At 44.9% G+C, this 26,946-nt stretch overlaps 2 protein-coding genes across 5 annotated transcripts in view; one reads left to right on the top strand and one right to left on the bottom strand.

Moving 5' to 3' along the window:
* Window positions 1-1,010: 1,010 nt before the first annotated feature.
* CUNH17orf75 (chromosome unknown C17orf75 homolog) lies at window positions 1,011-16,272 on the top strand. Of its 2 annotated transcripts, none has more exons than XM_040749278.1 (10): window positions 1,011-1,200; window positions 2,238-2,318; window positions 4,764-4,889; window positions 7,199-7,342; window positions 8,140-8,197; window positions 11,950-12,069; window positions 13,763-13,827; window positions 13,940-14,094; window positions 14,981-15,084; window positions 15,907-16,272. In XM_040749278.1, the coding sequence occupies exons 1-10, from the start codon at window positions 1,061-1,063 to the stop codon at window positions 16,111-16,113; spliced, it is 1,200 nt and encodes a 399-aa protein (XP_040605212.1). In that variant the 5' UTR covers window positions 1,011-1,060; the 3' UTR covers window positions 16,114-16,272. The 2 variants fall into 2 exon arrangements, with proteins under 2 accessions (XP_040605212.1, XP_005077037.1); XM_005076980.4 differs by having other exon boundaries at window positions 1,013-1,200; window positions 13,958-14,094.
* Window positions 16,273-23,423: 7,151 nt separating this feature from the next.
* The window catches only part of Rhbdl3 (rhomboid like 3), a 53,142-nt gene continuing 49,619 nt past the window's right edge, over window positions 23,424-26,946 (bottom strand). For all 3 annotated transcript variants that reach the window (XM_040749280.1, XM_021231132.2, XM_040749279.1), the window contains one exon: window positions 23,424-25,896. In XM_040749280.1, coding sequence (XP_040605214.1) covers window positions 25,625-25,896 — 272 coding nt within the window. In that variant the 3' untranslated portion in view covers window positions 23,424-25,624. The remainder of the gene's footprint in view (window positions 25,897-26,946) is intronic.

Here is a 26,946-nt window from a genome sequence, read left to right as displayed (position 1 = left end):
GATGACTCAGTGGGTAACAGCACTGACTGTTCTTCCAGAGGTTCAGGGTTCAATTTCCAGCACCTACAGGACAGCTCACAATGGTCTGTAATTCCAAAATCTGAGACCTTCACACAGATATACATGCAGGCAAAACTCATGTAGGCATATAAAATAAGAATAAATAATTTTTTTTGGTTTTTCAAAACAGGGTTTCACTGTATTGCTTTGGAGTTTGTCCTGTAACTCACTCTGTAGACCAGGCTGGCTTTGAAATCACGGAGATTCACCTGCTTTCCAAGTGCTGGTATTAAAGGTGTGCACCAGCACCTACACCACCACCTGGCTAAATACAAGAATTTAACACTCTCACACACTGTATTTTAAGTTTGTTTATGATGATGATGATGATGATTGATGATGAAATCCGTGTATTGTTATTACTATTATTGGTTTTTTGAGAAAGGGTTACTCTGTATGGCCCTGGCTATCCTGGGCCAGGTTGGCCTGGAATTCAGAGTTCTGCATGCTTTTGTCTTCAGGGGTTAAAGGAGTGTGCCAGCATTTTCCAGTTGTCTAGTCTTTCTTTATGTAATTTTATTTTTGTAGCAGGGTCTCAATGTGTAGCTATGGATGACCAGGAACGCGTTATGTAAACCAAGGAGGCTTCGAGCTCACAGAGATCCTCCTGTCTTTGCCTCTAAAGTAAAGAAAGGATAGGGACACTCGACCAGGTCCAGCTAACTTCGTGTCTTTGATCAAACTGTATTATATGCACGTCTTTTTTGCACACGGAAAGAAGGCAAGAGAGCAGCGGTACCATCTTCAGCATATACTGTCTCCTTGATGCGTCAGTTGGTGGAGGAAAGTCAGTTAAAAAGAAATAGTTTAAAAACACTAGTAAGAGAGCCAACCTAAGAAGAGCCAGTTTCTCTAAATGGGCTTTCTTGCCCTGGACTCAGAAAGCCAGCGGAACTCAGGTGTGCGAGGGCCGGGAGGAGGTCGAGCCGGCGCACAGAGGACCGCCCAGCTGAGGGGGAACGGTTTGAGGGAGACACAGGGCCGCGAGGAGGTTGCTGCGATGCTCCCGTCTTTGCAAGAATCGCTGGATGGGGATGATAAGGAGCTGGAGAGCAGCGAGGAGGGTGGCTCTGCAGAGGAGCGGAGACTCGAGCCGCCACCCAGCAGACACTATTGCCTGTACAGCTACCGCGGAAGCAGGTGCCCGCCTCCTGCCCGCTGCGCCCGCCGCCCCGCCTCCCGGCCTTGCACCCCGAAGCCCCCACTGGCCATCTCCTCTCCCAGCCAAGGTCTCTGGCCCGATGGGCCCTCCTGGCCTCAGTCGACTCTTCACGGCCCGTCTGGGCTATTATGCCCTGCACTCCCAAGCCCCCGGCCCTCTTTTAACTCCTGTCACCGCACCACCTGACGTCTATCCAGCGCGGTCTGTTCCCTGCCCTCAGTGGCTGTCCCCAATTGCCTTCGTTTCTACTACACACTTTTATCCCACTCTCTAGTTTCCTCGATTCTTGCTGCCTTTCTCTCCTCTCGGTACCCACTACCCACCCGGCTGACTTTCCAGGAGTCCCGGAATTTTTAAAGATGTATTTTACATTTTTAATTATGTGTCTCTGTGTGTGAGTATTCGAACATGCATGCAGGTGCCCCCTGAAGCCAGAGGGATTAGATACACCTAGAGCCTGAGTTACAGGTGATTGTGAGGTGCCATAAGTGGGTGCTGGGAACTAAATATGGATCCCTCCCCACGGCATTGGGTGCTCTTTACTGCTGAGATCTCTCTCCAGACTCTGTTTGCTTTTTTTATTTTAATTAGCTAATTTTTTATTAAAAAGTTATGTGCGTTGGTATTTTGCTTGCATGTATATCTGTGAGAGGGTATTTGAGCCCCTGGAACAAGGATTACAGACAATTGTGAGCTGGCATATGGGTTCTAGGAATTGAATCCAAGTCCTCAGGAAGAGCAGCCAGTGTTCTTAACCGCTGAGCCATCATCTCTCTACCCCTTAATTTGTTTATAAAGGACAGTTTCTTCAAAATTCTGGAACATTAGGTATTTTCTCCACATATTAAAACCCCTGAAGAGAAAGGGGCTCTTTTCAGCACTCTTTTATGGGACTTCTTTGGCCTTGCAGCATTTTAGTTGTTTCCTTGCTTTTACCCAGCTTTAGAAGGCTGGGTACTCTGCTTGATTTACAGCCTATAACTGATAGTACTGTTTGTTGTATTGTGTCTTGTAGATTGACACAACATCGAGGGGAGAGTGATGATGCCCGTTCAAGTGGTACAAATGCAGAAACCCCCTCTGGTGATGATTTCAGGTAAAAACAGTTAAGTGTAATTCATGTGTTTTCATGATCTGTGCATATCTATAGATATCAGTGGATGTCCTGTTGTTACTGAGCTTTCTCTGAGTCAACCATTAGCTCCTCCTGTCCCCTAGGAACCTCTCCTGATTCCCTCCTTGGCTCTTCTACTCTAGGCAGGGGCAGATGCAAATACTGATAATGCCCCTGTGATTAGCCAGATGTATTGTTTTGGAAGCTGTTCTGGCACTCGCTCTGTAGACCAGGCTAGCCTCTGAACTCACAGAGATCCACCTGCCTCTGCCTCCCGAGTGCTGGGATTAAAGGCGTTTGCCACCACTGCCCAGCGGGGGTCTGTCTTTTAAAGGGGTCCTTTGCACCTGTGTGCAGTTTGTACTCATGGAACCCTGGGTTAGCCAGAGTGCTGCCTGAGTGCATTATGCCAGGTAACGGGCAGGCCAGTATGATGCCTGAACCTTTCAAGGTCTACAGAGCAAGTTTCAGAATAGTCAAGACTACACAGAGAAGGCTTGTCTCAAAAACAAAACAAAAAGAAATAAAAACAGCAGCCAAACATGCTGGCATTCATCTTTAATTCCAGCACTTGGGAGGTGAAATGCAGCAAGATTAGAAGTTCAATATCAGGTTGGGGAGATAGTTCAGTCTATAAAGTGTATGAGGACCCAACTTCAGTTCCCAGAATCCAGGTAGAAGCTGAACAGAGTAGTGCACTTGCAATCCCAGCCAAGGGTAGGCAGAGAGAGAAGATCCCTGGGTATTGTTAGCCAGCAAGCCTAGCCTAACCATAAGCCCCAGAGCCCAGTGAAAGACCCTGCCTCAAAAAAGTAAGGTGAACAGCATGTGAGGAACAGGTTAACTTCTACTCTATAAGTATGTGCAATTGCATACAGAGATGTCCCTGCACACACATGTGTATGCAATTCATGTACACACACAAAAGCAGTTGAAGTCTGAGTTTAAAGAGGACTGAGCTACATGATACTCTATCATTAAAAAAAGAAAAAAAAAGAGATTGGGGCTGGAGAGATGGCTCAGTGATTAAGGGAACTGGCTGTTCTTCTAGGCTCAATGTCTAGTACCCACACGATGGCTCACAACCATTTGTAACTCCAGTTGTGGGAAGCTGATGCCCCCCTCTGGCCTCCACAGACACCAGACACACATCTGGAACACAAACATGCAGACAAAACACCCCTACACCTAAAATAATAAAACTGAAAAGGAAAGAAAGAAAGAGGGTAGAGACATGAGACATGACTCCATGGCTAAAGAGCACATACTGCTTTTCAGTTCCCAAGTTCAGTTCCCAGCACCCATGTCAGGTACCTCACAACCTCCTCTAACTCCAGATCCAGGTTATCTGACACTCTCTCCGGACTCCGAGTGCACCCAAACACATGTGGTACACATTCATACAGATACACAGACATACATACACACATACTTAAATAGCAATCGCAATAGATTTTTTAAAAAATTCTAAAACACTGGCCAGGCATTGGTGGCACACGCCTTTAATCCCAGCACTTGGGAGGCAAAAGCAGGTGGATCTCTGTGAGTTCAAGACAGCCTGGTCTACAATAGCTAGTTCCAGGACAGGCTCCAAAGTCACAGAGAAACCCTGTCTTGAACCCCTCCCCCAAAATTCTAAACATCAACAATAAACAAAAACCCACCAAAATAGGTCCAGTGAAATGATGCAGCAGGTAAAGGCACTTGCTGCCAAGCCTGATGAGTTGAGTTGAGTTTGATATGCAGAATTCATAAGGTGGAAAGAGAAAACGCACATGGCTCTACCCGCCTTTGACTCCCAATTGCTGGGACTGAAGACTCGTGTCTCTACACCTGGGAAGGCAGTCACTTGTAAGGGGAAAGGTTATTTGACTGTTTCAGATGTCTCAGCCTTCGGTTTCTTGACCCGGTTGCCTCTGAGCCTGTGGCAGGAGCATGTAGCAGAAGAGCCTGTTAACTTCATGGCAGCTAGGGAAAAGGGGAAAAGGGGGGGGCAGGCAAGCTTCCAGCCAGCTTGCCAACCAGTTAGGGTCCTGATATGTTGTTAAGGGGCATACTTCAGTGACTTAACTTGCTCCCATCTCCTAAAAGTTGTAATACTTCTAATAGCACTATGGTCTGGGAGTCAAACCTGACTTTTGGGGACATTCCAAATCCAAACAATAACACCAACAGGGATCATAAAGTAAACAGCATTCCTAAGAGAGACCCTAAAATTGGTATGGCAGTGCAAAGCTGTGATTCCCAGCACTTAAGCGCATGGAGCAAGTTTGAGGTTAACCTCGGGTATGTTATTAGTTCCAAACCAGCCTGGGCTACGTAGGGACCCTGTTGAGAGAGACTGAGGCCCTGGATCTGGTGTATTCCATGTGATTTATGGGTGTGTATGTACTGCTGGTAAGGAATATGTGTCTCTGATTTGTCAAGCCTCTCCTTGCTGGATACTAATCTACCATCTGAAGTGGAGCCAGAGCTGCGCAATTTCATTGCTAAGCGTCTTTCCAAAGGAGCGTTCTTTGAAGGGCTGGGTAATGTTGCATCTGTAGAGCTGAGGTAAGTATAAAATATGCTGTCTCCTGTGTTTTTTACTTCTGAGCCAAACATGAGAAGTGTGGAGAAAGTTGAAAAGATCTAGACCCGTAGAAAACATCTTTGTTTTCTGTTTTTCAGTGCTTCCTCCCCTTCTACTCAGCCAGAGCAATGGATCTCACACATAAAGTTAGATTGACTGGGATTCTGGCACCTCGATGTACTTTAGTCTACTTTATACTTAGACAATAGATTGCAGGGCTGGAGATGTAGTCCTCATGTAGAGCACATACTTGGTGTGTACAGAGCTCTCTGCCCCATAGCATCATTTAAAGAAGTTAATCACCAAAGTGGAAATTGTATGCCTACAGTTTATAACATGCTTTCACAAATGCTGATATAGTTCTTATAAAGGGAAATGGGGCAGTTGTTTTATTTTCCAGTAAGGAAGTAAACACAGAGAAGTTAAATTGGAAGCCCACGGTCACAGGTCACAGGGAGGTCAGGTCACAGACACTCTCAGCCTAATCCCAACTGTCTTGCCACTGCACTCCTGAAGACCAGGCATTTGTTCAGATATAGGTTTCCTTACAAGTGTGCCCCTGTGACTAAAGGATAGGCCTAACACATCAGCCTAGAACATCCATGACATGTGAAGGTTTAAAGGATAGGGAACATGCTAATTTTTACGTAAACATGAGTATTCTATGAACAAAGCTGAACTTTGTATGGATTTTTCTTTAAACAATTTTTTTTTTGTTTTTTTTTTTTCGAGAAAGGGTTTCTCTGTAGCTTTGGAGGCTGTCCTGGAACTCACTTTGTAGACCAGGCTGGCCTTGAACTCACAGAGATCCGCCTGTCTCTGCCTCCCGAGTGCTGGGATTAAAAGCGTGCGCCACCAACGCCCGGCTTCTTTAAACAATTTTTAATTTCTTTTTATTTTATGTATATGGTTGGTTGTTTTGCCTGCATCAATGTCTGTGCACAGAGTGTGTGCCTGGTACCTGCAGAGGCCAGAGGAGGGTGTCAGATCCCCTGGAACTGGAGGTGTAAGCGTTTCGGGAGCATTGGGATGGATGGAACAGGAGTGGGTCAGGTATTCTGGCACTCGGGAGCCACAGAATACTCAGTGTTACACAGCTCAGGTGGAAAGGTATCCTGGAGCTTGGGAGCAACAGAATACTGAGTGTTACACAGCTCAGGTGGAAAGGTATCCTGGAACTCGGGAGCCAAGGACCACCACAGGTTGCAGTAAGCTTAGCTGCTTACAGCCTTGCCTCAGAGAAAGGCTTCCCCAGTGTGTTGGCTCCGCTTTGGCAGGACAGGGTCTTCCAGCTGAGGATGTTTGCCTAGTGTATCAGTTTTGCTCGGCAGGAGGTTTCTTGGGCGAAGTTGCTACAGTTCAGCTCTGAGAGCAGAGAGTGGAGAGTGGAGTGTAACAACTCTGCTCTGCCAAGGGAAGGTTTCCTGGGCAAGAGTTACAGCCCTGCTTGCTCTGCTCTACTCTGCTCGGTTACCGCCGCAAAAGAAGATCTTCACCCAAAGCTCATCCGAAGGGGTTTATTGGAAGGAAGCAGCTGGACCAGCCAAGCTGAACTTATACAGGGTTTATATAGGGATTCTTGGGGGTGGGGAAGTTTTTCCAGGGTAGAGATTGGTCCAATTTCAGTTCTGAGCTCAGATTGGCTAGAGCTCTGCTCGAGGATTGGTTAGTTTTCTGCACAGAATTAAGGTCAGATTAGGCTCTGGTTTCAGGGTCAGGGTGCATTTCTTTGGTTCTGATTGCATGGCCAAAGTGTGTTTCTTTGGCTCTGCTCAGGGTATGTTTCTTTGACTGGCCCCTTTTCCCTATAGGAGGTACAGATGTTTATGATCCACCATGTGCTGGGATTCGAACCTGGGCCTTTTAGAAGAGTAGCCAATGCTCTTTTAACTGCTTAGCCATCTCTCCAGCTCCTAGATTTTTCACACAAGACAGCAGAATTCAATGAACAAATTTCTGTTAGAGGCTGGTTTGTTTTTTGAGACAAAGTCTTACTGTGTAACCCAAGTGGTCTGGAACTCACCATGTAGACCACGCTGTTCTTGAACTCAGAGATCTGCCTGCCTCTGCCTCCTAGTATAGGGATTGGGGTACCTCACCACACCTAGTCTATAAACTGTTTAAACCTCACCTGGGTGCACAGTCATGCTCCTCTGCTAAGATGAGTACAAGGAGGTTGGGAATCTCTTTGTGAGTGGGATCTGAAAGTGTTAACCAGATCAAGACCAGGGTTCAAAGTGAGGAGCATGAAGACCAGATATGCCACTGTGCCTTTCTCTTTCTTTTCTAGAATTCCGGGTTACCGAGTTGGTTGTTATTACTGCCTTTTCCAACGGGAAAAACTGCTTCCTGAAACAGCAGCAATGGAATCTGAACATAACCCTCCTGAGTATGTGGTCTGCTTCTTAGGAGGGTCTGAAAAAGGACTGGAGCTATATCCTTTCTTTGGTATTGAGGGTATCAGGAGGGCAAACACCTGGGGAAGGAGCTACTAGCTCTCACCCTGCTACCACCTTCTCTACCCATAAGGATGTGTCTGAATGTCATTTGTGGCCATTTGCCTAGACTTTTTTTTTTTTAAGATTGATTTTATTTATTATTTATACCATGTTCTGTCTGCATGTATCCCTGCAGGCCAGAAGAGAGCACCAGATCTCATTATAGATAGTTGTGAGCCACCACATGGTTGCTGGGAATTGAACTCAGGGCCTCTGGAAGATCAGTCAATGCTCTTAACTTCTGAGCCATCTCTCCAGCCTCGCCTAGGCTTATTTGAACTGAGTTTGTAGCATTTGAGAGACTTTGTCTTTGTCTTTCTCTCTTTTTTTTTTTTTTTTTGAGACACAGTCTCTCTTTGTAATCTTATAGCCCTGACTTGCAAGGAGCTCACTGTGTATACCAGGCTGACCTCAAACTTAAAGAGATCACCTGCCTGTGACCTTGAGAACTGAGATTAAAGGTGAGCAACATGCCCAGCTGAGACCTTGAATTTATTTTATTTTTTGTTTTTTTGTTTTTTCCGAGACCTGGTTTCTCTGTGTAGCTTTGGATCCTGTCCTGAAACTCGATCTGTAGACCAGGCTGGCCTCCTCAAACTCAGAGATCTGACTGCTTCTGTCTCCCAAGTCCTGGGATTAAAGGTGTGCATCTCCATTGCCCAGCAACCTTGTATTTCTTGCTGAGAGGTAAAATATTGATTGATCATTCCATATCTCTTCCTTAAGGACATACTTTCAGGCTTGAATTGGACAAATATATTCAAGGGCTGAAAAATAACATGAATTGCGAGGTAAGATAACTAACTTTAAAAGACTAAAGTGATGGACATACCAGGACTGCTGTGCTGATGGGGTTCTGGTCACTGGGCAGTGGCCACCAGACACTTCAGTTCTACACTCCTCACCTAATGGGCAGTAGATAGGTGATGTGGGACACAAGCAGGGATGCAGCTGTGTCGGAAGTGCTGAAGGGTTTATGGCTCTGCTTTTGATGTGTTGCACTGGAGTATGAGTAAAGCCTACTGGACCCTGTCTCAAAAGGAAAACAAGGAGCTGGAAGGATTGCTCAGTGGTTAAGAACACTGGTTGTGATGTAGCCAGTGATGGTGTCCCATGCCTTTAATCCCAGCACTTGGGAGACAGAGGCAGTCGGATCTTTGTGAGTTCAAGGCCAGCCTGGTCCACGTTCCAGGATACCCTCCAAAATTACAGAGAAACACTGTCTTGAAAAAAAAAAAAAACACTGGTTGCTATTCCAGAGGACCCAGTACCCTCGTGGTGGCTCACAACCATGTGTAGCTCTAATCCCAGGGGATCAGACACCATCCTCTGACCTCTGCAGTCACTATACATATGTGGTACACAGACGTACATATAGGCAAAACCCCAGTATACATAAAATAAGTAAAAACCAAGCATAGCTGGTGAGATGGCTCAAAGGTAAATGTACCTGCCACCAAGTCTGTCTGTGTTTGGTACTCAGGACTCACACTGTGGAAAGAGAACTGACTTCCATGGGTTGTTCTCTGACCTCTGAGTATTCATGTCACATGCATGCAAATAAATAGAGAAGTAAAGTGTAAAAACAGACAAATCTAGGCAAAATTCAGTGCTGGGGGAGAAGATGCCTTTTATCTCATTTCTAGGCACATAGGATCTATGTTTTGATTAGTACTAGTGGTCCATGCAGGTTATGACATCAGAGATATGCTCTGCCACGGTCTACAGATACCAAGTTTTATTCCATCTTTATTACTCTTTTATAAATCAGACATGTCTATATTGACTAATTTATCCAAACCTGTCAAAACTGTGCTTTCAGGGAGTGGAAGGCCAGCCACAGCAGCAGAGTTTGACACCCACCAGAATTTTGTGAGACCCTGTCTGAAAAGACTACACCTTTAGCTTACAGCAACTATTGGTTAAGACTCCTGTCACATGTAGTGATAGTTCTTGGACTTAGAAGCCAATGCAGAAGGAGAGGAAAGGACAGTAGAGCTGTGAGCCAGGGATTGAGCCTGGGGTCCTGGACTGTCCCAGTTTGGAGCTCTTCCTGTGTGACAGTTGTCCCCAGAGAGCAGCAGGATCTAGAGAGCCAGGTGTGCTCATGGGGCCGTGTCTGATATCACTAGTGGGCTTCCATACTTTAACTCGTTCCTTGTCTCCCTTCTTAGTCAGATTCTGAGTTCGAACTTACTGTCTGCACTTTTTAAAGCGTTCAAAGTCAAGATGGAGAAATTAGAGCCGGCGTTGGTGGTGCACGCCTTTAATCCCAGCACTTGGGAGGCAGAGGCAGGCGGATCTCTGTGAGTTCGAGGCCAGCCTGGTCTACAAAGTGAGTTCAAGGCCAGCCTCCAAAGCTACACAGAAACCCTGTCTCAAAAAACCAAAAAAAAAAGATGGAGAAATTAGATTATTTGGAACATTGGTTCTCAACCTGTGGGTCGAGACCCCCTTAACAAACCTGTCACCAAAAATATTTACATATGATTCATAACAGTAGCAAAATTACAGTTATAAAGTAGCAACAAAATTATTTTATTGTTGGAGGGGTGATCATAACACAAGGAACTGTGTTAAAGGGTTGCAGCATTAGGAAGGTTGAGAACCTCTGTCTTGAAGCATCTCTCCAGTGAGGGTGAAGGACTGCATAGAACCCTGTTCCTTCAGTCCAATCCCAGAAACACTGTGTCAGAATTCCTTTTTTTTTTTTTTTTTTTTTTTTTGAGATAGGGTCTTGTTCTGTAGTCTGTCTCACAAACTCACTTTGAAGTCCAGGGTAGCCTTGAACTTGAGATACTCCTGTCTCAGTCTTCCAAGTGTTGAAACTACAGGTCTACACAAAGATGCATGGCTCACAATTCGCTTTCTTGTGTTGGAGGAAAAAAAATAGAATAGCCAGGCAGTGGTGGCGTATACTTAATCCCAGCACTTGGGAGGCAGAGACAGGAAATCTCTTGAGTTCCAGGTCAGTCAGGGCTACACTGGTTCTTTTTTTTTTTTTTAAAGATTTATCTATTTATTATGTATACAGTGTTCTGTCTGCATGTATGCCTGCAGGCCACAAGAGGGCACCAGATCCCATTACAGATGGTTGTGAGCCACCATGTGGTTGCTGGGAATTGAACTCAGGACCTTTGGAAGGGCAGGCAGTGCTCCTAACCTCTGAGCCATCTCTCTAGCCCTACACTGGTTCTTGTCTTGAACCCCACCCCCTCAAAAAAAACACAAACCAAACCAAAACAAACAAACAAACAAAAAAAAAACCCAGGCAGTGGTGGCACAAACTTTTAATCCCAGTACTAGGGAGGCAGAGGCAAGTGGATCTCAGTGAATTCCAGGCTAGCCTGGTCTACAAAGTGAGTTCCAGGACAGCAAGGCAGCCAGGACTGTTATGCAGAGAAACCCTGTCTCGAAACCCACCCCCCCAATAAAAAACAAAGGAAACACACAAAAGTAAAAGTAAAAAAGAAAGTATGGCTGTCACATTGGTACATGCCTATAATCTCAGTGTCTGGGAGTTTAGGATTGCAAGTTCATGGCTGACCTGCACTACTTGGCTAAACCATATCTCAAAAATAGTCAAAAAAGCTACCTGTCCTAGTTTTTGTTGTCTAACCATTAGGAGCATATTGGAGAGGGGCTGGAGAGATGACTTTGCAGTTAAGAGCATTTGCTGCTCTTCCAGAGGCCAAAGTGCAGCTCTCAGCACCAAAGTCTGGTTGCTCATCACCACCTATAATTCTAGTCCTGGAGAATTCAGCACTCTCTTCTGGACTCTAGGAGGCTTCCACAAGAACACACATATACATACATACATACATACATACATACATACATACATACATACATACAAAAAATAAAAATTTAATAACTGAAGAAGGGACTAAGAAGGTGGCTTTGAGGCCTGAGTTTTGGACCCCCCGGTATTCACATAAAAATCTGGGTATGGTGACATGCACCTGTAATCCCAGTGCTGAAGTGGTGGAGGACAGGCAGATCCCTGTACCTTATTAGCTAGTCAGCCTAGCAAATCAGTGAGCTCCAGGTTCAGTGAAAGACCCTGTCTCGATGGTGCCTGCCACCAAGACAGTTCATCTCCAGCACCCACAAGGCTGAAGGCCAGGACTGACTTCTACAAGTTGTCTTCTGATCAAACACAGACACCATGGCACATTTGTGTTCATCACCACCAACCCACTTCCAAAAATGTAGTTTAAAAAATTAAGGTGGAAAGCCGGGCAGGGGGGCGCACACCTTTATTCCCAGCACTTGGGAGGCAGAGGCAGGCTGATCTCTATGAGTTCGAGGCCAGCCTGGTCTACAGAGCGAGTTCCAGGACAGCCTCCAAAGCCACAGAGAAACCCTGTCTCGAACCCCCCCCCAAAAATTAAGGTGAGGAAGACACCTGATGTCAACCCTGAGTTTACACATACACACAAGTAGATATACTATGCTTACAGAGAAGTAGTATATTGAAGAAAAAAATCCACTAAGTGAGGTTTTATGATATTAAAGCAAATGGCATTCTCTCTCGATCTAGGAAAGCAGCCTGGGGAATGATGTTAAGTCCTATCTGAACAGCTGGTATGAGGATGTGGTGTGTCCGATCCAAAGGGTGGTTCTTCTCTTTCAGGAGAAACTGACCTTTCTGCTACATGCTGTAAGTATTGTGCACCAGAGAGCATGCCCAGGTAGAAACTCCTCGGCAAGCTGGGTGGAGGTGACCCGTGCCTTTAATCCCAGCACTCGGAAGGCAGAGGCAGGCAGATCTCTCTAAATTAGAGGCCAGCCTGGTCTAGACAGCAAGTTCAAGGACAGCCAAGGCTACACAGGGGAACTCTGTCTCAAAAAACCCAAAGAAAATAAATAAAAAATAAAGATAGGGCTTCGCTGTTCAGCATAGGGTGTGTGTGTGTGTGTGTGTGTGTGTGTGTGTGTGTGTGTGTGTGTGTGTGTGTAGAGGACAACTTTTCTGAGTCTCGTCTCCCACCTTGTTTCTGTGTGGCATACTAACAGGCTGGCTGGCCCTCGGGCTTTCTTCTGATTGTCTCATCTCTGCCTCCTTGGCACGGTGAGAGTGCTGGGACACTGTATGCCCCCAGATCTGGCTCTTTATGTGGGTTCTGGGGATGGCACGCTGGCTGTCTGGCTGGAACAGCTGGCACTTATACTCAACTGAGCCATTTCTAGCCCTGACTCCAAGCTTTCAATCTTACCTGCCTCAGCTACTTGAGATTATAGACCTACCAACCACACCTGCCAGAAATAACTACTGTTTGAAATGCTAGGAAACGGCCCATTTCCAGAATATGTGAAAAATGAAAGCAACATGCAAACTAATTTTAACTGTATGAAAGTGTTTGGGTCCTGCATAGGCCTGATGACCTGAATTCAATGCCTAGATCCCACAAGTGGCAGGAGAGAACCAAATCCCAGAATTGTCCTAACTTCCACATGCTCTCCTTGACACTTTTATATACAAGCACACGCATGTACACATACACAATAAATAGATAGATCTGGGAGCCAGTGTAATAGATAAGGGCATTTGCTGCCAAGCCTGACAACCTCAGTTCAATCCCTGGAACCTTCAGGCTGGAAGGAGAGCACTGATTCCTACAAGTTGACCTCTGACCTTCACATGAGTTCCCTGGCATGCATGCAGTCCCCATTAAGATTATAAAGTGGTGACATATGCATAATCCTAACATTAGAGAAAACTGAGGTTGGAGGATCAGGAGGTCCAGGATAGGCTATGCTATATAGCAAGGCTATCTTAAAATAAACCATACAAAACAACAACAACAAAACAGGTGGTGGTGCATGCCTTTAATCCCAGCCCTCAGTTGGGTCTCCATGAGTTCGAAGCCAGCTCCAAAGCTACATAGAGAACACTGTCTCTCAAAACCATAAATAATGAATAAATAAATAAAAATAAAAAAGACAAAGCATGCCGGGTGGTGGTGGCGCACACCTTTAATCCCAGCACTTGGGAGGCAGAGGCAGGCGGATCTCTGTGAGTTTGAGGCCAGGCTGGACCAACAGCCTCCAAAACAATACAGAGAAACCCTGTCTCGTAAAACCAAAAAAAATTAAAAAGACAAAGCATTACTGAGCAGGTCTTTATCGTAGAACAATTGTGTAGGGTATATGAGGTCCTGAGCTTACTGCAGCAATGGAAAACCAACTTCACCTTCAAATGTTACAGGCAGCCACTTGAGGAAAAGGTTTGATGGGCAGTGTTCATAGTAACCATGTATGATCACACCGCAGATGATGCATGTGGACGGGAGTGGTGGGTCAGTGAGGAACAGAGGCATGTATCAAACTGGTTTCCTCTCCTTCTCTCATAGGCTCTAAGTTATACTCCTGTTGAACTTAAAGAATCAGATGAAAAAACAAAGAGAGACATTAACAGGTAAAGAACATAATTTCTGAAGAAAGCTCCTCCCCTGCCCAAACCAGACAGCTACATTGTAACCTCCCACCCCTAGTATAGAATGCTTTTGTTTTCTCCTGTTGTGGAAAAGGACTTGTGTATGTGATAGGTTTCTGAGTGTGGCCAGTCTCCAAGGACTTATTCATGAAGGCACCATGAACTCTTTGTGCATGGCCATGACAGAGGAGCAACATAAGTCTGTGATCATTGACTGTAGTGGCCCCCAGCCTCAGTTCTACAATGCAGGTGAGTTGGAACGTAGAAGCAGTTTTTGTGGGACTCCTGCACTGAAACACATGACACAGACATGTTCTTCTTGTGCTGAACTAAGCTTGCTGAAACCTTAATGATCCTAGAAACATGGGACTCAAGTCATACCTGGTAGTCCATTCAGTGTACATAAGAAAACTCACATGTGTTCACAGGAACAAATATAAAAATGCTTGCACAGGCATTTTTAGATTTTTTTTTTTTATTTTGAGACAGGTTCTCATGGTATAGTCTAGGTTGGCCTTGGGCTGACAATTCCCCTGCCTAGCTCTTCTAGGATTACAAGTGTGTTTCATATAAAGAGTTTTTGTTTGGTTGATAGTTTTTGAGAAAGGGTCTCATGTAGGCTATACTGGCCTTGAACTTCTAAACCTCCTTCCTCCATGCCTCTTAAGTGCTGAGATTATAAACATGAATCACCATGCCTGGCTTACAGGCATTTTCTTGTTTTGGAATTTTTGTTGTTGTTTTGTTTTTCAAGATAGAGTGCTCTGTCTAGCTCTGACTGTTTACTGGGACTCACTATGTAGATCAGGCTGGCCTTGAACTCAGAGATCCACTTGCCTTTGACTCCTGAGTGCTGTAATTAAAGCTGTGTGCTACTGTTGTCTGGCACGCACGCACGCACATTGAAAATAATGAAAGAGCCAGTTGGTGGTGGCGCACACCTTTACTCCCAGCACTCGTGAGGTAGAGGCGTGAGGTAGAGGCAGGTGGATCTCTGTGAGTTTGAGGCCAGCCTGGTCTACAAAGCTACACAAGGAAACCATGTTTCAACAAAACAAAGAGAAAATGAAAGTAAAATCTGTTAAAACTGATATACATGCTTTGTGGTATTTAATTTTGTTTATTTACTATTTAGGAAGCAACCGTTTTTGTGAGGACTGGATGCAGGCTTTTTTACATGGTGCTGAAGCGGGTAACCCTTTCCTTTTCAGACAAGTCCTGGAGAATTTTAAACTAAAGGTAATGAATGGCTATGTGCCAAGGGCCACATGCAGGGTTTTTGTTCTGAGTCAAATTACTGCAGGTGATAGCACCAGTGATTGACTTTTACAGTTACAATGTTCTTTGAATGAGACATCCTCAGCTCTTGTATCACAAAAGGTGCCTGCTGTCCAGCAGCACTGCATGCATGCAATTTCATTTCCAATACTTTGTGGTGGATTGCTTGCTTATATTTAGGGGGCATCAAGCTGATAATTTGTGATGCATATCAGTTACAATACACAGAAACAAATGATTTCAAATTCTGGTAGGTAAATGTTGTCACCTAGGAAATTTTAAATTAGAAAAAAAATTTTTGTTTTTTTTTTTGAGACAGGGCTTCTCTTTGTAACAGCCCTGGCTGTCCTGAAACTCAATTTATAGGCCAGGTGACCTTGAACTCACAGAGAGTCACCTGCCTATACCTCCCAAGTGCTGGGATTAAAGGTTGTGTCACCAAGGCCTGGCAGAAGACTTTTTTAAAAGTTTTTTTTTTAATGTGAGATTCTATTACACATTCTATTAAAAAGTCCAACATTAGCCAGGTGTGGTGGTATATACCTTTAATCCCAGCAATGGGAGGCAGAGGCAGGCAAACCCTCTATGAGTTTGAGGTCAGCCTGGTCTACAAAGTGAGTTTTGAGACAGCCAGGGCTATATAGTGAGACCCTATCCTAAAGAGACAAAACAAAATAAAGCCTATATTGTCAACAAACACTGAGTGTTCAGCTTGAGAGGGGGCATTCTTCTAGTCTTTTCATTACCTCCCTAAATAGATTTAACTGGGTAATTTTTTCCTAGGCCATACAAGACACAAACAATTTGAAGAGATTTATCCGACAGGCAGAGATGAATCACTATGCTTTGTTTAAATGTTACATGTTCCTTAAGAACTGTGGCAGTGGAGATATTCTTTTGAAGATTGTTAAAGTGGAACATGAAGAAATGCCCGAAGCCAAAAGTGTGGTGGCAGTCCTTGAAGAATTCATGAGAGAAGCACTCCACTGAGGTTCTGATCATGACATGTGTCGAGGCTGCATGTGTGGGACTGTAGTTGTCATTGTTTATAGGATTATACTGATCCTAAAGTGACTGGAAACACCCAGGTTCTTTCTTCCTTTTGTACTTTTTTGTTGAACTTAATTAAACACAAAAATCTGAGGATTATCTTCACAGAGTCCCAGGCAGATAATGTCTATTACAATTGTAGAATTCTACTACATTGCTAGTCTCATATATTTTAAGCTTCAAACATGTGCCGCCTCAAAAGCTTTGAAAGTGATGTTTGCCTTCTCAGGAGCTTACTGTAGTATTTAGCAGGTTTTCCTCCTCAAAAAAAAAAAAAAAAAAAAAGAAAAGAAAAAAAGTACCTCTTTTTCAATAGACTGTAGAATTTTTTGAAGTATGTGATCCTAGTGAGATGTGATGACACGTGCCTGTAATTCCAGCTACTCAGAAGGTTGAGGCAGGAGGTTTCAAGTTGCAGGCCAGCCTGAGCTATAGGGTAAGTTTGTATCCAGGTTGGACTACATAGTGATCATCATCATACTGGTCTTACTTGCAGGACCATACTGTTTACCCTGTGAATGCCTGATACATAGTGATGGTTGGCATGAACAATGAGGCCACCTTTTTAAAGCCAAGATGCAAATAAATCATAAGTGTATGAGAATTTAAAAGTGATCTGGGTGGTGGTGACATACGTCATTAATCCCAGCACTCTGGATGTAGAGACAGACAAATCTCTGTGTATTTGAAGCCAGCTTGGTTTACAGAGTGAGTTCCAGGGTAGCTGAGGCTACATAGAGAAATCTTGTCTTGAAAAACCAAAAAATAAAATAAAGGTTTAAAAATGGGCTTTATATTGTATATACATGCTTTTGGGCTGGCAAGGTGGCTCAGAAGGTAAAGAACCCTGCCACCAGGTCTGACAACCTATGTTCAGGACCCACACAGTAGGAGAGAGCCCACTCCCACACAGGAGAGAACCCACTCCCACACAGCAGGAGAGAGCCCATTCCCACACAGCAGGAGAGAAGCCACTCCTACAAGTTGCCCTCTGACACCCCCCAGACACACATGCACATACAATAAATACAGTAAGAAATAGGGGGCTAGGGCTGGAGAGATGGCTCAGAGGTTAAGAGCACTGGCTGTTCTTCCAGAGGTCCTGAGTTCAATTCCCAGCAACCACATGGTGGCTCACAACCATCTGTAGTGAGCTGGGCAGTGGTGGCGCACGCCTTTAATCCCAGCACTCGGGAGGCAGAGGCAGGCGGATCTCTGTGAGTTTGAGGCCGGGCTGGACCGATAGCCTCCAAAACAATACAGAGAAACCCTGTCTCTAAAAACAAAACAAAACAACAAAAAAAAAATCTGTAGTGAGATCTGGTGACCTCTTCTGGCCTGCAGGGATACATGCAGACAGAATACTGTATAATAAATAACTAAATAAATCTTAAAGGGGGGGCTGTAGAGGTGGCTCAGCAGTTGAAGAGGATGGTTGCTCTTGGAGAAGATCCAGGTTTGGTTCCCAGCACCTACATGAAGGTTTACAACATCTGTAACTTCAATTCCAGGAAATTTGATACCACATTCTGTTGTCCTTGGGCATCAGGCACATATGTAATGTACAGACGTACATGCAGGCAAAACACACACATAAAATAATCTTAAATAAATAAAAGAAATGGATGTACTTTTTTTTTTTTTTTTTTTTTTTTGGTATTTACGAGACAGGGTTTCTCTGTATTGTTTTTGAGGCTGTCAGTCCGGCCTGGCCTCGAACTCACAGAGATCCGCCTGCCTCTGCCTCCCGAGTGCTGGGATTAAAGGCGTGCGCCACCACCGCCTGGCCCCTTTTGTTTTTTTAAGATGAAAATGCTGCAGTTTTTAAACAATATTAAGAAAAAAAGTAAACACAGTAAATATCTTGTACAAGCAAATATAAGAATTCAAACTGGATGCCAGTGTGGTAAAGGGTGCCTTCGAATGCATTACTCCACAAGTCAGAGGTAGTTGGAGCTCTGTGAGTTCAGGGCCAGCCTGGTGTACTGATTTACATAGCAAGTTCCAGGTCAACTAGAGCTAAATAGTGAGACCCTGTCTTAACCTCTGAGCCATCTCTCCAGCCCCGAGACCCTGTCTTAATAAGTAAATAATATTTTTAAAAATTAAAAAATGGGGGCTGGAGAGATAGCTCAGAGGTTAAGAGCATTAGTTGCTCTTCCAGAGGTCCTGAGTTCAATTCCCAGAAACCACATGGTGGCTCACAACCATCTGTAATGAGATCTGGCGCCCTCTTCTGGCATACATACATACATACATGCAGACAGAGTACTGTATACACAATAAATAAATCTTTAAAAAAAATTAAAGAATGTGCTGGGTGGTGGCGCACATGTTTAATCCCATCACTAGGGAGGCAGAGGCAGGCAGATCTCTGTGAGTTTGAGACCAGCCTAGTCTCCAAGAATTAGTTCCAGGACAGCCTCCAAAGCCACAGGGAAACCCTGCCTTGAAAAACCAAATAAATAAATAAATAAAAATAAAAAGTAAACATTCTTCCTTTTACAATTGCATGTTGATTTTAGTTTGGGCCTGTGTCACAAGCCTTAGATTGTTTTACCCTGTATTAATTGTAAGTGCCCTTGGGTGGCCGTTTCTAATTGCCATGGGTGCCAGCTGCAGCCACACGCATATTTGTTCTGCCTAGCTCATTAATGAATCCATTTGCTGATGATTTTGGTTTAGAAAATCAGAAGCCTTGTGTTCTCACTGTAAACCTGAGGAATTCTTAACTGCTTGTAAACTCCTGCTAAGAGCTGAGTTCTAACTTTCAAAGTGACTGACAGTGGCCTTCTGCCTTCTCTCTCCATTCATCAGCCTAGGGACATGACTCACCATGCCCTTTCTTTTTCTTTAATGGGAAGTACAATTCAGGATCTTCATAAATGCTTTCATATGCCTTTAAAGTTTAATAACTTGAATTATAGGCAGTATAGAAAAGAGTCTTAAGTAGCATTTTATAGCCATCTGACAACTGGATAGTCAGTGGCTCTGCAGCACTTTTCTGGAATCTTTTCCTAATGTACTTGGTTGGCCACTTGGAAATCATTTTGTAAAAATGAGCAACATTAGGACATCGACATCTTGAGACTATAAGACAAAAATCTTCATTTTAAAAGTTCCCAATCAAGAGTGTGTGGCAAATGGCGTTTAAAAACTAAATGTAGCCGGACGTTGGTGGCGCCCGCTTTTAATCCCAGCACTCAGGAGGCAGAGACAGGCGGATCACTGTGAGTTCAAGACCAGCCTGGTCTACCGAGTGAGTTCCAGGACAGGCTCCAAAACAATACGGAGAAACCCTGTCTCGAAAAACCAAAAAAAAAAAAAAAACACACACACACACACACACACAAAATAAATAAATAAAAACTAAATGTAAGGGCTAGGGAAATAGTTCGGTCAGTGTAAAGTACTTGCCATGCAAACATGAGGACCTGAGTTTGATCCTCAGAACCTACATACAAAAGTCAGATGTGGTAGCCTGTCTTTGTAATCCTAGTGCTGATGAGGCAAGATAGTCCTACCAACCAGCCTAGCTGACAAATGTTTGTTTTTGGGTTTTTTTGTTTTTACTGTTTAGTATCAAAATCCATGCACAAATATTAAAGGGCAAACTGGGAAATGGAACTCAGTTGCAAACCGCTAACACCTGCCGCTGCTAGTTCTTTGCTCCAAAGGGCCGCCTCTCCTTGGGTCAGTCGCATCCATCCCCAATAAAAACATCAAAACATCGCCTCTTGGACCACAGTGCTGCTCTCAGTTGACTAGCTGGCTGGTGGCAGAATTCCCTTAACACCCAGCTTACTTGGTTAGCTTCAGGCCAGTTAGAGACCTTATTTGAAAACAAAAAATGGGCCAGAGAGATACCTCAGTGTTAATAAAGATTCTTGCCACCAAGTCTGATGGCCCAAGAGCTATTTCCAGAATCTGTGTAAAGGTGGAGAGAACCCACTCCTGCAAGCTGCTCTCTGACCCCCTACACACACATCCCTCAGAATCAATCAGTTAACACATAGGAAAACGAAAAGGGTAGAAGGCTCCGGAGGATTGATATCCAGGGTTGGCCTCTGGCCTCCATATGTTTGTGCACATAAACGTACACATCTAAAATAATAAAAATAAAAGCAAATGTTTTACCCAAAATAATAAGCTAATGCATTAAGTCACTTGGGGATATAGGCAAAGTATATCTGTTTATTTGTAGATACTTCCTTGGCAATGTAGGCCCACTGCATTCTACAATTGTAGACAGTAGTCTTATGTTTAAAAAGAAGTCTGATAAATTCTGTACTGCTACTGAAGACAAGGAGAAACATGTTATGGGATTGATTATCTTGTTGATCCTGAGAAGAAATAGCTAATGACCAGGAACCTGTACTGTATTCAAATTTTAATAAGTAAATGTAGTAAATTTTAAAGGTTTGAAGTGATGTTCAGATATGGAATAAACTAGTACTTGTGTGCAACACACAGGAAATATATGTTTGTCTTGTATCAAAAATGTAACCATATTTGTAATAATAAACACAGCTTCTAATATTTTTATTTAATTGAGCTAAGTTCACACCTCTAGTAATTTCCAGTAAGTTTATGGGAAATTGTACTTTACACACACATACACAAGTGTGAATAAACTCTAGTCACCTGTTAGAATGCACAAGGAAGAGGTAAACTTTTTTTTTGTTTTTTGTTTTTTTGTTTTTGAGGCAGGGTTTCTGTGTGACAGTCCTGGCTGTTCTGGAACTCACTCTGTAGACCAGGTTGGCCTCAAACCTGTCTCAAAAAAAAAAAAAAAAAAAAAAACCAAACCCCTACTACCCAAAGATATATTGCCTAAATGTAAATCCAGTGATACTATTTACTATCAGCAAGTGACTAAACTCCAAGGCTTCCACTGTTGTACAAATATGGGATTGTTTATAAGTACTTCATGTAAAGCAGCTATGAAAATGGCCAAGTATGATGACACACTCCTTCATTCCAAGCACTCAGAGAGCAGGTGGATCTTTGTGTGTTTAAAACCAGCCAGGCAAGCCAGGGCTACATAAGTGAGACCCTGTCTCAAAAACAAAACAAGTGGGGTTGTAGTGAACACCTTTAATCCCAGCACTTGGGAGTCAGAGGCAGGTGGACCTCTGTGAGTTCAAGGACAGCCTGGTCTACACAGCAAGTTCCAGGACAGCCAAGGCTAAGGGAAACCCTGTCTTGAAAAATAAAAACATTAGCTATGAAAATGTCTACCTCACTATCTAGCATAAGTAGGGACTTAGTAAATTGTCCCCTTTCCTCCAGATAGGATTTTTCTGTATAGCCCGCTGTCCCTGAACTCAGTCATTTGCCTGTTCCATGCTTCAGATGCTCAAATCGAAGATGTGTGCCACCACAACTGGCTTGTTTTCATGACCAGCATGTTTTCTTTTCTTTTTCTCCCTCTCTTCCTCCCTTCTTCCTTCCTTCTTTCTTGTTTCCTCTAGACAAGGTTTATCTGTGTAGGCCTGGCTGTCCTGGAACTTGCTGTGTAGACCAGGATGGCCTCCAACTCAGAGATCCTCCTGCCTCTGCCTCAGGAGTGCTTGGATTAAAGTCATGCTGCCACCACCTGTTTTCATTTTTTAAAATTATCATTGGTAAACATTTTAGTAAGTTATATGATGAATGAGAATCTGACAGAAAGGAATAAACAGAAAAGTAAAGGGATATGAGAGGAGGCCAAAGGCAAATTTCATTAAACAACTTTTGGTTTTCCAAGGAGTTGCCTTGATGCCTCAGGTATCTATCTGGAGCCTAGGAAGCCCCAGTGTTAAGTGTTTGCAGCCAACTCAGCTCTGCACTTTACAAGTAAAGTGGGTGTTTACTTAGCCTGAACTAAAGGCACTCTTTTTTTTGTGTGTGTGGTTTTTCGAGACAGGATTTCTCTGTAGCTTTGGAGACTGTCCTGGAACTCGCTTGGTAGTCCAGGCTGGTCTCGAACTCACAGAGATCCGCCTGCCTCTGCCTCCCGAGTGCTGGCATTAAAGGCGTGCGCCACCAACACCCGGCCTAAAGGCACTTTTGTTGTTAGTTTTGGTAAGACTCCTGCAGTGTTTGGGAACATTTTTCAGTAATACACAGGAAATTGATGGTGAAGGGAAACGACCCCCATTCTACACTTAACAGGGCAATGTAATCCTCAAGCATTCATTAGTTGTTAACGGCGAAGCTATGGAGGCTGATGCTGATCTGGAAAAGATGGGCACACAGTTGGCTTTTCCAGTCCTCATCCATGTAAAGCCAGCACAGTTGCTAAACTTCGGAAGTCCCAGGCTTTGCCTTGAGCACATATATGCTGCTTTCATTTCCCCTTCTGGATGTGAACTTGAGCATGCCCTGTTCTTCAAGATTAAGTTGTTGATGGCCCCTAGGAGAACCTAAAGACTAGGCTTACTGAGATAGACAAGGTGGTTTTTTGGGTACTTCTCTAATAATAATAATCATATATTAATCGTGTGTGTGTGTGTGTGTGTCTGTGTGCATGCATATGTGAGGGCATGTGTGTAGTGAGTGAAGTCCTGAGTGAATGTGTATTGCTGATATGACCAAGGCCATGTCAAGGACCCCAATGTGCCAGTCTCAAGGGATTGAGTGGCAAAGCCTTCCCTGAGTGAGGCTCAGAGGGATGGCAAATGTTTCTTCTGCTCTGAGTGTGAATGCAGACGGTGTATGTAGAAAATGCCCAGCTCAGCTTCTGCCCCTCCACATATTTATGTCCCGAAGACTGTGTCCCTGCAGAGACTGCGCCTATCTGAGATTAGGTACCCGGCCTACTTCCCTGTTCAACAGTAGATAATAAACTCTCTGAGCTTGTGGGGCAGGGTCGTGGCTTCTCCATCCATGGCCATCGCATTCCGGCTTTTCTGTTCTTGAGTCCATGTGTTTGCCGTTTCTTCATTCCCTTGCCAGATATCAATCCCTAGAGCAGTGCAGAGTGAGGAAGAGAGACCTGAGGGGACACTGGCACTGAGACTGTCACTTGGGCTGAGTTCCCTAACCACTGTCCAGGAATCTCCCTTAATGGGTGTATTGTTACGGGAAGAACAATCAGTTTTCACCAACCACCCAGGGAAGGCTAAGGAAAACAGTGCCAATCACCAGTGCCCAAAACCATTCATTAACCCACCACTACCAGTGCTTTCCTTGTCCCATCCACCATGAGCCAGACCCAGACAAAACAGTTTCATGGCAGCCTTTGTGGTCACTTCCTGAATAACTGATAGCTTTAAAAAAATCTTTAATGGAATCTGTGCTCAAATAATATGTTACAACAAAAATATACAGAATGTACACAATACAAAAATATTTAGAAACCAACGTTGCGGCTAGTGTTTTCTTTTTCCCTTACTTAGTCCTTGGAGGGGCAGCTCACTGTCGGGCACTGTTTTTAAGGCAAAGGAGAGTCACCACTTTGCAGCCAGCACTGGGAAGCACACAGCATTGGGCAATCCTCATTATCTGCAAACTGAATTGGACACTAGAGGACGATCTGGGTCCGGTGAGCAATGCCTCCACTAATGCTGTAGGCAAGAATGGTTCACATGGAAACTGAGAGTCGAAAGAGCCCCATTAGGGAGCTTTTCCTAATTAAAAAACGAGTGATGAATGGTGTCATTAAAGTGAAATTTCTTTTTTGAAGGCTTGGTTTCCCTTCCCTGGTTTCCATGACTTCTCTCCCCTTTAAAAGCAAGCGAGTCTACATAGCTGCTGTTTGGGGGATTCCCCAGCCTTTGAGGCAAACCTACAGCCACCAGCATGAGGAGTGACACTGCTCTCTGAATCCCAACCCTGATTGGCGGCCACAGTAGAGAGGAAGAGGTGAGGGACTCAAGGACAATAGGGAGCAGGTAACAACTGTTGCTGGAATGGTGAGGGGACCCAGGAGCAGTTCCCATCCTCCTGTCCTTGTTCCTGTGTGCTCTGCCCCTCACTTCCCAGCCCTGTGGTTCCTCATCCTAGACTCTTGGGGGCTGAAGAGTCCCAAAGCTCATATAAAAGGTCATTTTCCTCACAGCCTCCACTTTGGGCTCCCAGCAGTTCCTAGTGCCAGCTTGAGTAGACTGTCTTGGAGGGCCAGAGGCACTGGGTGCCTTGCTAAACTTCTGACCCGGCAGCTGAGGATGCTGGGATATGGGCAGCACAAGGCCATTCCCTCAATTTCACTTCCAACTCCTCTCTAGATCTAACTAATCTACAGCTGCTCTCACCCTGGACATTCACCCAAGCTCCCAGCAGCTCTTCTCTAGGGCAAATTCACCAAAATACCTTTTACTACAGCTTCCCTGGAGAGATGGTCGTAGTATCACTGTCCTGGACTTTCTTCCATCCCAAAGACTTTCTTCTTCAGGAGGCAGAAGAGACATGAAGGCTTCCCCAGAGGAAACCAGAACACAGTTGGGCCTTCCCTCTTAAAGGTCCTGGTGGGGGTCTGGTCTTCCCTCTTGCGTGGACAATTTCTCCACTGACCAGTGATGCTTAAGAGGTATTTGGGAGGGCCACATGGGAAAGAGGGAAGTGAATTATGCTAAAATCAAGGCCACTGACAAGCACGCAGCAGCGTACTGACGATTTCCATTCCAGCAATCCCTTACAGACATTGTCCCCACCTCCTCCCTTTGCAGGTTCAGACTTGCCTGACATTGCACATGTACACAAACACCAAAACCCTGTCTCCACACCCAAAAGAGGCACAAAGTGGGGTCAGGGCAGTAGAGAGGAAAGAAAAGACCCCAAAGTCCACATAGGGCATGGATGCAGGAGCAATGGTGTAAGAGGCCAGTATTCACAACTACAGGCAGGAAGAGAGAAAACTGGTCCTGGGCCTTTCCCAAGGGGAACCTGGGATGAAGTTCATTGCCCCAGGCATGGGGCCCTCTCACAGATTCCCCCAGGGCAAGAATATAGCATCTCTCCACCCTGCCCAGCCATAGGGGCCATGCTACCTCACACATGAAAGGCTCTGAGCCTGGGGTGCTCTGGGCTCCCCCAGATCAAAGCCAACATGTCTACTACCAGAGCACCAGACCTTGAGCTGCAGAGAGAGCATGACCTAGCCTGCAGTTACCTCTGGGCTGGGGAAGGCCTGCCTGGCTGTTGGTGCCCTCAGAACTTCTCTGTGTCACAAGATCTCTCCAGGTAGAGGACCAGGAAGAAGGCTACTTGCTCACTCAGCCAGTGAGAGGGGAGCACACAGGACAGCTACTCTCACCCTACCCTAGACCTTCCCCTGACCCCAGAGCATCAGATCAGTTCAATTACAGCAGCTGCATCCATCTCCTCCCCCATCCTTCTAAACTGAAACACATATATCCCAGCCCAGAGAGTCCTGCTCCCCCCGGTCTTGCCAAGCCGGTGATGAGAGACAGATGCAGGTATTTCCTCTGGATGCTTCTTCCCCTCCCTGCTTCGGTCCTCCAGTCCCTTAGGGGGGTGGCGGCAGCTTCAAGTCCAGTAGTGTGTAGGCAAAGATGTTCCAGAAGACAGCAAACAGCACGAAGATGGTGTACATGGTCACAAAGATCCACCACAGCGACTGGTCCTGCAGCCGCTGCTCATAGTTCCTTAGAACTACCACGCCCAGGGTGATGCCCACAGCCACGCCACCCAAGTGTGCCACGAAGCTTGGGTGGGGGCATGGGGGATAAGCCGATGGGTGGAAGCGGAGCCACACAGCCCTGCCGAACTCCATACTCACTGCAAGGGGAGGAGACAGACAGACATCACAGCAGGGTCCTGGGCAGGGGCTGGGCACACTGGCCTCCCAGTCACCCATTCACTGTCACGAGGCCAAATATAGTAATCAAGGAGACAAAAGTATCCCAAGAGCCTACAGGGCTTGGCGATAAATCAACAATCAATTACAAGTCAATTTCATTAAGAGCTACAGACACGAGGCAAAGAGACAATATAAAGATCTATGATGGGCACAAAGGAGGGCATTCTTTGGGGGAAGTCAGACAGAGCCTCTTAAGATGAAATGTTTGAAGCCAGGCAGTGGTGGCCTTTAATCTCAGCCCTTTGGAGGCAGAGGCAGGTGGATCTCTATGAGTTTAAAGCCAGCCAGGTCTACAGAGGGAGTTCCAGGACAGCTAGAGCTGTTACATAGGGAAACTCTGTCTAAAAAACAAACAAGAACAAAAAAAAAAAAGGAAATGTTTGGCCAGGCGGTGGTGGCGTACACTTTTAATCCCAGCACTCGGGAGGCAGAGGCAGGTGGATCTCTGTGAGTTCGAGACCAAGCCTGTTCTACCGAGCGAGTTCCAGGACAGGCTCCAAAACAATACAGAGAAACCCTGTCTCGAAAAAAAACCAAAAAAAAAAAAAAAAAAAAAAAAAGGAAATATTTGAACTGTCATCTGAACGTTAGGAGCGCCTTTGCTAGAAGACCCTAAGGAAGACACAGCTCTGTCAAGGCCCTATCATCTCTGTGGCCACTTCTTCATCTGTCCACTGGTATAAAGGCTCAGCCCCAGTGTACCCGACTACACAAGCAGAACATGGCCAACAACTCCTATATGCTCTGAACACTCCAGAGTGTTTCTGTGTGTTACCCAGAAATCCTGAGAGCCAGTGTCTCTGTGCTTAAAGAAAGAATTAAACTAATAGTCTGAACTCTACTTTTACCAACATATCTTAGAATTTCTTCCTTAACCAGTTCCAGCATGTAACCAACTATGGTCCCTCTGTGAACCTTCTAGGTCAGTCAATCAAATAGGATGTTGTGTCTTTGGAAGGAAAGGGTTG

The sequence above is a fragment of the Mesocricetus auratus genome, unplaced genomic scaffold (assembly GCF_017639785.1).
Source record: "Mesocricetus auratus isolate SY011 unplaced genomic scaffold, BCM_Maur_2.0 Super-Scaffold_100007, whole genome shotgun sequence".
Lineage (NCBI taxonomy): Eukaryota > Metazoa > Chordata > Mammalia > Rodentia > Cricetidae > Mesocricetus > Mesocricetus auratus.
Note: the sequence above shows the minus strand (reverse complement) of the source record. Positions and strands in the feature narration are given on the sequence as shown.

What these genes read in the sequence shown, in the direction of transcription:
- CUNH17orf75 (XM_040749278.1), top strand. Translation starts at nt 1,061, where the DNA reads ATGCTCCCGTCTTTGCAAGAATCGCTGGATGGGGATGATAAGGAGCTG. An exon ending in GTTGCATCTGTAGAGCTGAG is followed by an intron (nt 4,890 to 7,198) that starts GTAAGTATAAAA and finishes TTTCTTTTCTAG; the next exon opens with AATTCCGGGTTACCGAGTTG. An exon ending in TGACCTTTCTGCTACATGCT is followed by an intron (nt 12,070 to 13,762) that starts GTAAGTATTGTG and finishes CTTCTCTCATAG; the next exon opens with GCTCTAAGTTATACTCCTGT.